This window comes from Aethalodelphis obliquidens, unplaced genomic scaffold (genome assembly GCF_003676395.1).
Source record: "Aethalodelphis obliquidens isolate GAN/ISIS:26980383/991018 unplaced genomic scaffold, ASM367639v1 scaffold2, whole genome shotgun sequence".
Lineage (NCBI taxonomy): Eukaryota > Metazoa > Chordata > Mammalia > Artiodactyla > Delphinidae > Aethalodelphis > Aethalodelphis obliquidens.
The window spans coordinates 18218264-18227383 of record NW_020837946.1 but is presented as its reverse complement, the minus strand read 5'-3'; the positions used below and the strand labels follow the sequence as shown (position 1 = coordinate 18227383).

The 9120-nt window shown below is 55.8% G+C and overlaps 1 protein-coding gene across 1 annotated transcript; it reads left to right on the top strand.

Moving 5' to 3' along the window:
* The first annotated feature begins 210 nt into the window (after positions 1–210).
* DES (desmin) lies at positions 211–7776 on the top strand. The gene is made up of 9 exons (XM_027114535.1): positions 211–788; positions 2022–2082; positions 2204–2299; positions 2415–2576; positions 2733–2858; positions 3267–3487; positions 5103–5146; positions 6681–6763; positions 6977–7776. The coding sequence occupies exons 1-9, from the start codon at positions 211–213 to the stop codon at positions 7016–7018; spliced, it is 1413 nt and encodes a 470-aa protein (XP_026970336.1). The 3' UTR covers positions 7019–7776.
* Positions 7777–9120: the final 1344 nt, after the last annotated feature.

The following is a 9120-nucleotide window of genomic DNA, read 5'->3' as shown; positions in this document are numbered from 1 at the left end:
CTGCCCCCACGCCAGAGGCCGCCCTTTCCTGGCAGGACAGCGGGATCCTGCAGCTGTCAGGGGAGGGGCGGCGGGGGCTGATGTCAGGACGCATACAAATAGTGCCGACGGCCTGGGGCCCTGTCTCCCCTCGCCGCAGCCACTCTCCGGCCGGCCGCCCACCGCTTCCTCCTCCGCGCAGCGCCGCCCAGCCTCGCCCTCGCCGCCACCATGAGCCAGGCCTACTCGTCCAGCCAGCGCGTGTCCTCCTACCGCCGCACCTTCGGCGGGGCCCCGGGCTTCCCGCTCGGCTCCCCGCTGAGCTCGCCGGTGTTCCCGCGTGCGGGCTTCGGCACCAAGGGCTCCTCGAGCTCGGTGACATCCCGCGTGTACCAGGTGTCGCGCACGTCGGGCGGGGCCGGGGGCCTGGGGTCGCTGCGGGCCAGCCGGCTGGGGGCAACCCGCGCGCCCTCCTCCTACGGCGCGGGCGAGCTGCTGGACTTCTCGCTGGCCGACGCCGTGAACCAGGAGTTCCTGACCACGCGCACCAACGAGAAGGTGGAGCTTCAGGAGCTCAACGATCGCTTCGCCAACTACATAGAGAAGGTGCGCTTCCTGGAGCAGCAGAACGCGGCGCTCGCTGCCGAGGTGAACCGGCTCAAGGGCCGGGAGCCGACGCGGGTGGCCGAGATCTACGAGGAGGAGCTGCGCGAGCTGCGGCGCCAGGTGGAGGTGCTCACCAACCAGCGCGCCCGCGTCGACGTCGAGCGGGACAACCTGCTGGACGACCTGCAGCGGCTCAAGGCCAAGTGAGGACCCAGCGCTCCCAGAACCCCCCTCTCCATGGGCTGGGCGCGGGAGGCTAGGCCTGGGGCTGGGTCCAGCTGTCAGCACCCTGTCGTATGTACCCAGGGAGAGGGTCGTCTACCTGTGTCTCCCCAGGAGGGGAGAGGGACACCAGGTCTCTCCCCTGTGCCCGCAGTCTGCAAACGAGGAATTTTCTTGGGGACATCATGGGGTGGAAACGGGAGACCTTGGGAGACCAGGTGCTTCTTAAAAAAGCATCTTAAGTTGCTGGGGGTTGGGCAGGCACATGAATGGAGAAAGGAGGCCCATGTGCAGTCAGAGGGAGAGGGGAGGTTGGTAGGAGACAAGGAAATCTGGGGCCAGCAGTAGCTGTCAGCTCATCTGTGATGAGGCCCTGCGGATGGGGGTAGAGAGGGCATCTTGGCCCCTGGGCCCGGCTGAAGCTTTCCAGGGGGGAGCGATAAGCTAGAGGAAAGTGGAGAGTGGGTGGGGGCCGCAGCCCTCAGAAAGCTTGGAGGACCAGATGGTGGGCTCCACCAGGCTCCCAGTATGTACAGGCAGCAAATGTAGTGAGCCGAGTCACTGGCCCACTACCCAGGTCACAAATGTTAAATGAACACCTGCGTGGGCCAGGCTGGGGCTGGGGCCTGGGAACGCAGAGGTGGATAAAATAGACATGGTTCTTGGACCTCCCTGGTGGCGCAGAGGTTGGGAGTCTGCCTGCCAGTGCAGGGGACAGGGGTTCGAGCCCTGGTCCGGGAAGATCCCACATGCTGCGGAGCAACTGGGCCTGTGCACCACAACTACTGAGCCTGCGCTCTAGAGCCCGCGAGCCACAACTACTAAAACCCGCAACAAGAGAAGCAGCCACCGCAGTGAGAGGCCCGTGCACAACCAAGAGTAGCCCCTGCAACTAGAGAAAGCCCGTGTGCAGCAACAAAGACCCAATGCAGCCAAAAATAAATAAATATTAAAAACAAACAAACAAAAAATAGACATGGTTCTTAACCCCAGGGAGGTCACAATCTGGTGGGGACAGACTTCCAGGGTGTGGCTCCAGGGCAGAGATTGGGCCACTTCCTGTTCCCTCCCTGTGTGGGCGGGGCCTCCTGTCTCTATCCAGCAGCCAGGCCTCCTTTCTCTGTCCTGAGCCCACTCCCTGGACAGCCCCCAGTCAGTCTTTTCCACTGCCAGTTTTATGCCCACCAACTGTCTGTCCTGCCTGTCTCTGCCAGGATGCAAGAGGAAATTCAGCTGAAAGAAGAAGCGGAGAACAATTTGGCTGCCTTCCGAGCGGTGAGCCCTCTTTGGTCCCCCAGCAGCCGTACCCCTTCTGTCCCCTCTGTGTCGCCCTTGGTCTCCCTCTGCCCTGACCGGGTGATCAGTGACCCTCTCCCTCTCACTTGACCTTCACCAGGATGTGGATGCAGCCACTCTAGCTCGAATTGACCTGGAGCGCAGGATTGAATCTCTCAACGAGGAAATTGCGTTCCTTAAGAAAGTGCACGAAGAGGTATGCCCTTGTGAAAGCAGCTGGAAGGGGGGTGGTGGTGCTGGGCTCTGGGAATGGGGGTGTGAGGATACGTGCGGGGCCTGGTCGGGGACTGAAGCCCAGCTGTACCCTGCAGGAGATCCGTGAGCTGCAAGCCCAGCTTCAGGAACAGCAGGTCCAGGTGGAGGTGGACATGTCCAAGCCAGACCTCACGGCTGCCCTCAGGGACATCCGGGCTCAGTATGAGACCATCGCGGCTAAGAACATCTCGGAAGCCGAGGAGTGGTACAAGTCAAAGGTGGGACTCTGGCCCCTCTGGCCCCCTCAATCCCAGTTTGGAGGTACTTCCTATGGCTCCATCTTTGGGGAGGAGGGTGATCCTGGGGTCTCCATGCTCCCTTGCCCACCCCTACCTGTGTCCTGGTCATCTCAGGGACCCTCTCTTTGCCCTTAGGTGTCTGACCTGACCCAGGCAGCCAACAAGAACAATGATGCGCTGCGCCAGGCCAAACAGGAGATGATGGAGTATCGCCACCAGATCCAGTCCTACACTTGCGAGATCGACGCCCTCAAGGGCACTGTGAGTCCCTGCCCACCTTGCCTGGTCCAGCCCTTCCTGTCTGCAGCTCACACTCTGTGACCTCGGGCCCATCATAGAGTCTCTGTCTGCTCAAATCTACCACAGGGATAAAAAAGATAGGTGGATTCCCATTGGGGCTCTCAGGAATCATGGGACTCCTGCATGGAGGCGAGGAGGCCAAACAGTCATGCTCCCTTGTATCAGTTCTGTTCTCTGAGTTTCCACATGAGACTTCATTTGAGTTCATAGTTCCCTGGCTCAGAAGAGTTTGACAAGCCCTAGACTTGGCCATCTGGGGTTGCCTCCCAGCCCTGAGGCTGTGCCTCTCTCCATCCTGGGCCCCGAGTGTCCCCCCGCTACCCCGCCCCACTGCAGCCTGTCCTTGACCCGGGCGCCCCTCCCCTGCAGAACGACTCGCTGATGAGGCAGATGCGGGAGCTGGAGGAACGCTTTGCTAGTGAGGCCGGCGGCTACCAGGACAACATCGCACGCCTGGAGGAGGAGATCCGACACCTCAAGGATGAGATGGCCCGCCACCTGCGCGAGTACCAGGACCTGCTCAATGTCAAGATGGCCTTGGACGTGGAGATTGCCACCTACCGGAAGCTGCTGGAGGGCGAGGAGAGCCGGTGAGGGGCTGGCTGTGGGCTACTGGGGGGTGCTGGGGGCCCATTCCTGCCCTGAAGCGGGGCTCGGGATCACCTTCACAAGATCTGGAAACAATATTATACAAGTCCACCACTCTGCTAATTGCAGAGAATTAACCAAGGCCACCTGGGTAAAAAGTGATTTAATTAATAGCTTTTATAAAAAGAGAAGTATAAGTATTCCCACATCCATCTTCAGAATTAAGAACCAGCAGCATAAAACCATATTCAGCAACCAGTAATAAACCATTACTGCCAATCAAGAGAGAGATGGAAGCACAGCGGGGAATGATGAGGAAGGAAAGGGAGGGGGCAGATAGAGACAAATAGAGACAGAGGGGCTTGGACACGATAGGCTAAGAGAGAAGGTGCGGAGACTCGTGCTCAGAGGGTGCACACACACGCACATGCACGTGTATACGCACACATATGCTGATAGGAAAAGAAACAATGATATGCTCAGAGCAAATCACCTCTAGACACAGAAAACAACATACAACCAGAAAGGGACACGAGGGAACCTTCTTGATTGATGGAAACGTTCTATATCTTGATTTCGACTGGTGGTTACATGTTTGTAAACACTGATCAAAACTCACTGGATTGCACACTAAAGATCTATGCATTTCACTATGTAGACTTTTTTAATATAAATTTATTTTATTTATTTATTTTATTTATTTTTGGCTGCGTTGGTTCTTCATTGCTGCGTGTGGGCTTTCTGTAGTTGTGGCGAGCGGGGGTTACTCTTCATTGTGGTGCGTGGGCTTCTCATTGCGGTGGCTTCTCTTGTTGTGGAACACAGGCTGTAGGCGCAGGGGCTTCAGTAGTTGTGGCACGCAGGCTCAGTAGTTGTGGTGCACGGGCTTAGTTGCTCCATGGTATGTGGGATCTTCCCAGACCAGGGCTCGAACCCACGTCCCTTGCATTGGCAGGCGGATTCTTAACCACTGCACCACCAAGGAAGCCCCTTCACTATGTAAACTTATCATCGATTAATAACAGGTCAATTACTCAACAAAATTATGCCCATTGATACTCACAAAAATGATAAAATCTGAAGTTTAAAAAGATTGGCAGACATATTTAGATACAGATTTATACAAAGAAAGATTTCAGATACTGTAGAATAACATCTGCATATAATGACCCCTTAAGTGGCATTGCATTTTCCCAGCACTAGGCATAAATGGGGGTGGCAGCTCCTGGAACTTGCCCTCAGATGAATGGGCCAGAGGTTCCCAGCCTGCCTGGAGGGTGGGCACACACGGTGGATGTCACCCACAGCTGCCGTTGATACACCCTGCAGTGCCGAGGGCAAGAAGCAAATCCTGGTGCAGTGGAGGGTGCAGTGGGGTCGGGGGTTCTGGTGTCACACCAGCAGGTCAGAGATGGAATGGGTGATCCTTCCAGAAGGGACAGTTCCTGGGACAGCTGGAGTTGGCCTTTGGCCCCATGCCCCAAGCAGTGCTGAAGTCAGTGGGACTGGGACAGCTGAGGATGGTGTTTACAGAGGACCAGGGCAAGCTTTGAGGGGTGGTCACAGAGAGAGATGGAGGGTCCTAACCCTTTGGGGGCTTGGTCTCTCCCCTTTCAGGATCAACCTCCCTATCCAGACCTTCTCTGCCCTCAACTTCCGAGGTGAGTGCATGTTGGCAAGTGGAGGCTGGGGTGGCAGGGGATAGGAGTCCAGCGTGGGCACTGCCCAAGGCCAGCCAGGAGGGGAGGATAGAACCGTAGGGACAGGGCTGGGGTCTGGGGAAGAGAAAGGGGGCTGCTACAGGAGGACGGGGGAGTTTAGGTAGAGGCGCCTTCTAACAGAGGGAGCTTTTAATTTTATTTTATTTCATGGTATTGTATTGCATGACCATGTCCCCTGCACCTTCTGGGAGTATTGAATGGCCACTAGTTTCTGTTTCCTAATATGCCCAAACTCCAAGGTACCAGGGGTGTCCTTGGGGACCAAGCATCAGGAGCATCTAGAACCATATATCCTGGGCTACAAGGCACCCACCACTCACTGTCTGTTTGGCAAGTTGCCAAGCACTCCCCCCACCCCCGCCCCCGCTCCCAGCTGCTTGTTGAACACCTCCAGTTTGCTGGAGCAAGACGTTGGGTGCATGCTTTAAAAAATGAAGCCAAACCTTAGCAAAGCCAAACAATTAAAAGAACGAACTCCTAGGGCATTCTGCCATTCTGATGTTAGTAATATGCAGATCGAGTGGTTTCCAAACCCCAGAGAGCAGAAAAACATGCTATAATAATACGTTAGGAAGCAAGCTGGAGTCCTTGGCAGCTTCGCCTTTCCTAGATCAAACCTTTTATGTATTCGATGTTCATTTTCATCAGGAAAAAATACACGCTGTGCTTCACCGAGTCACAATGTTCATCACATGCTGGTTGCCTGCTAAGGAGAGTCACCAACACCAAACTCATAATACCAAGGACCTAGATTTGACCCTTCCCATAAAACTCAGAACATCTCTTTTCAGTTAGTAGTTTATCCAGACACCAAGTGTGAGCCTTGCATTTCAAATCGCTTAATGCTTTTACAAGCCAATAATTCTGGGCCATTATAGGGAAAGTACCATCGTTACCATTTAACAGTGGGGAAACTGAGGCACAGAGGGACAAGTGACTGGCCAAGGGCACCGTGAATCAGTGACTGACTCCTCTCCATCTCTCTTTCATTAAGACATCAAACTGCTCATCTGGAGTCTTAAGGGGGCTGGGTACCATGAGGTCCTCCAAAAGAGTATCTTGGTTCTGGGCTTTGGGGTCCCGTCAGGGTACAAATTCATGCAGGGCTCTCCTGCAGCCAGAGGTGTAGAGGGAGCGAGGACGTGTGTGTGTTGGGGGGTGGGGGGGTGGGAATGCTGGGCGGCCTGGGCCTCGGGGATCCCCTGCCGCCCTGAACCCACTGCACCCGGAGCATATCTGTTGGCTCCTGACCTTATCCCAGCCCTGGGACAGGTCCCTGGGTCTGCAGAGCCACCTGTTGGGTGCTGGGCTTAAGGACAGGTGAGGACATTTTGCTGAAAAAGTAACAGACCCATCTTGAGGGGTTGGGTGTCTTCCGGGCTCTGCCCGGTGGGACCAGGGAAGGACTCCCAGCCACAGGAAGAGCCCAGGTGTGGCCTTGGTCAGGCTGAGTATGTGGATGGATCTGTTATAGAAACAAGCCCCGAGCAAAGGGGTTCTGAGGTCCATACCAAGAAGACAGTGATGATCAAGACCATTGAGACCCGGGACGGGGAGGTAAGTGGTCTGCCTGGTCCCCTTACCCTTGGAGGGGGGCCTCTGGGGTGTGTCCGGGGGGCTGTCAGCCAGGTGCTTTCCACCAGCTGTGCTGGTTCAGGCTCCTGCCTGGGGGCAGAGGGGATCCTGCTGTGCTGGGGTGGAGGTGGCCCGGGGCCATGGCTCCGTTCTCTGGCCAGCACTGGGTTAGACTGGGTTTCTCTTCCTCTCCAGGTCGTCAGTGAGGCCACACAGCAGCAACACGAGGTGCTCTAAAGCCAGAGACCCCTCTGCCATCAGAGACCGTCCTCACCCCTGTCCTCACTGCCTCCTAAAGCCAACCTCCTTCTATCCCAGGGCACCACACCCAGACACAGTGCTCCCCTCACAGCCTCTGACCCCTGCTCACCGACCAGCCCTCCCCCACAGGGGACGTGGCCGAACCCTCCCAGGCACAGGGAGCCCCCCGCTGTATGAGGTGTGGATGTTGGAAGTGAGTGAGCCTGGCCCTCAGCTGCCCTCGTAGTGTGCTGGGCAGAGCCGGGATGGAGACAAGGCACAGCAGTGACCCTGCCCCTCCCACACCTGTGACCTCAGGCTCTAGCCCCTGGCTTTGGAGAGGACTCCAGCGCAGGGTGTAGGGACCCCGCAGGGTCAGGCTCAAGCCCCATGGACCTCCCCCACGCCCCCTCCCCAGCCTGAGTCAGAAAGGGCCGCATCCTCAGCAAGCCGGGCAGGTGACTAGGGACACAGCCCTCTGCGGAGGCTGTGGGGCTTGAGACTGACCCCGTGGTCCATTACTTTCCCAGGGTGGACTTAGAAAGCAGGGGCTGCAAGAGGGAATCCCCGAAGGTGCCAGATGTGGGAGCAGGAGATTCAGAAGGAGAGAGGGTGGGCGAGATGCTAGAGAGAAGAGAGGAGAGAGGCAGAGAGCGGTCTCAGGCAGGTGGCCGGGGTGCCCACTTCCCTGTGCCTCCCCCTCCCCTGCTGCAGAGGCTCTGGACAGAAACAATAAAAAGAAAAGCACAAGCCTAGCATGGCCTCTGCTGTCTTGGCTGCCAGGTCTCCTCTGGGGAACCCCAGGGCCCCGTCGCACCACCTCATGAGATGGATTGTGTGCTGCCTTCCTGCCCAGCTAGACTGTCCCCCGGGGCCTGTCACCCCTTCTGTCCCCAGAGCCTTCCAGCCTTGCTGTATGTGTGTAGCGTATGGGGGAGGGGGCTGGGCAGGGGGCTTTGGTTGGGGAATCACAGATACCTCTCCTTAGGCCCCAGTTCCAGGACTGACCCCACAGACTGGCTCTGAAGTAGGGCTCCCCCGGTCCCTTTCCTAAAGAAACTTACACTTTCTTCCCACTAAACCTGCATCTTTTAAGCTCAAAGCCAGATTCAGGAAAAATAACAATGTTAAGAAAAATAGAAAGCTCTATCTTGTTCTTGGAGAAGAAGACTCGATACTCTAAAGATGTGATGTCAAGTCATCCTATGTTAATTTATAATTTCAATGCAATACAATCTCAATTAAAATACCAAAGGGAAATATGGGGAGAATTTGGGAAGATGGGAGGGGAAGGTAGGACATATTAAAAAAAAAGGAAATCATGGAGTGAAACGTTAACACAGGTACGTTAAAGGTTTCTGTGGGGAAACCTTAATTATTCAATATAGGGCGTGGGGGCATTTGGGTAGCCCTGGGCGAGAGCAGGAGTGAAAGCTGTCTGTCTTTTCACTGCTTCCAAAAAATAACTTCCAGGTGGACAGAGGTTTAGGAAGCTTGATGGATCCACGTAGGTCTCAGCCTTCCAGCCACTCCTCAGATTTAAGGGGTTACACTTTAGAGGTGGGAAGAGGGTAGAGATCACAAACGTGATAAATTCGGACAGTCTGTAGGTGAAATAACTCTAATGGGGTTTTCCTCTTAAAGTCCCTGGTGTGCCATTCCTAACTGGCTTTTTCCAGAAGCTTCCAAAGCCTTTCTGGTGGGACTTTCTCCCCCTCCTTGGATGTGGCCTTGGCTCACAAGTTGCCAGGCTCCCCCTCTAGCTTGTGTGGTCCCTCCCTCCAGGAAGGACCCCTTCTTTGACGTATGCTATCCTTCACCTTGCCCTGGGAGCATCTGGGGCTATACCCCATGTCCACACCCTCTGTCACTGGTGATTAAGGTCCCTTTCTTTCCCCCCCAATTCTCCAACGGAGTGAGCCCTGCAGGCCCCAGAATGCCCCCAATCAACTGGTGGTGGAACCCCAAATGAAATTAGAAGTAGCATTTTCTGTGTCTGCACAGTGGGATCAAGGAGGAGGGACGGGTGAGGAGCTTCTTAACCTCGAGCTTGTTGGGGGTGCTGGAATCAGAGCTAGTCTCTCTGTGAGAGAAACACC

What these genes read in the sequence shown, in the direction of transcription:
- DES (XM_027114535.1), top strand. Translation starts at nt 211, where the DNA reads ATGAGCCAGGCCTACTCGTCCAGCCAGCGCGTGTCCTCCTACCGCCGC. An exon ending in ATTTGGCTGCCTTCCGAGCG is followed by an intron (nt 2,083 to 2,203) that starts GTGAGCCCTCTT and finishes GACCTTCACCAG; the next exon opens with GATGTGGATGCAGCCACTCT. An exon ending in CTGGAGGGCGAGGAGAGCCG is followed by an intron (nt 3,488 to 5,102) that starts GTGAGGGGCTGG and finishes CTCCCCTTTCAG; the next exon opens with GATCAACCTCCCTATCCAGA.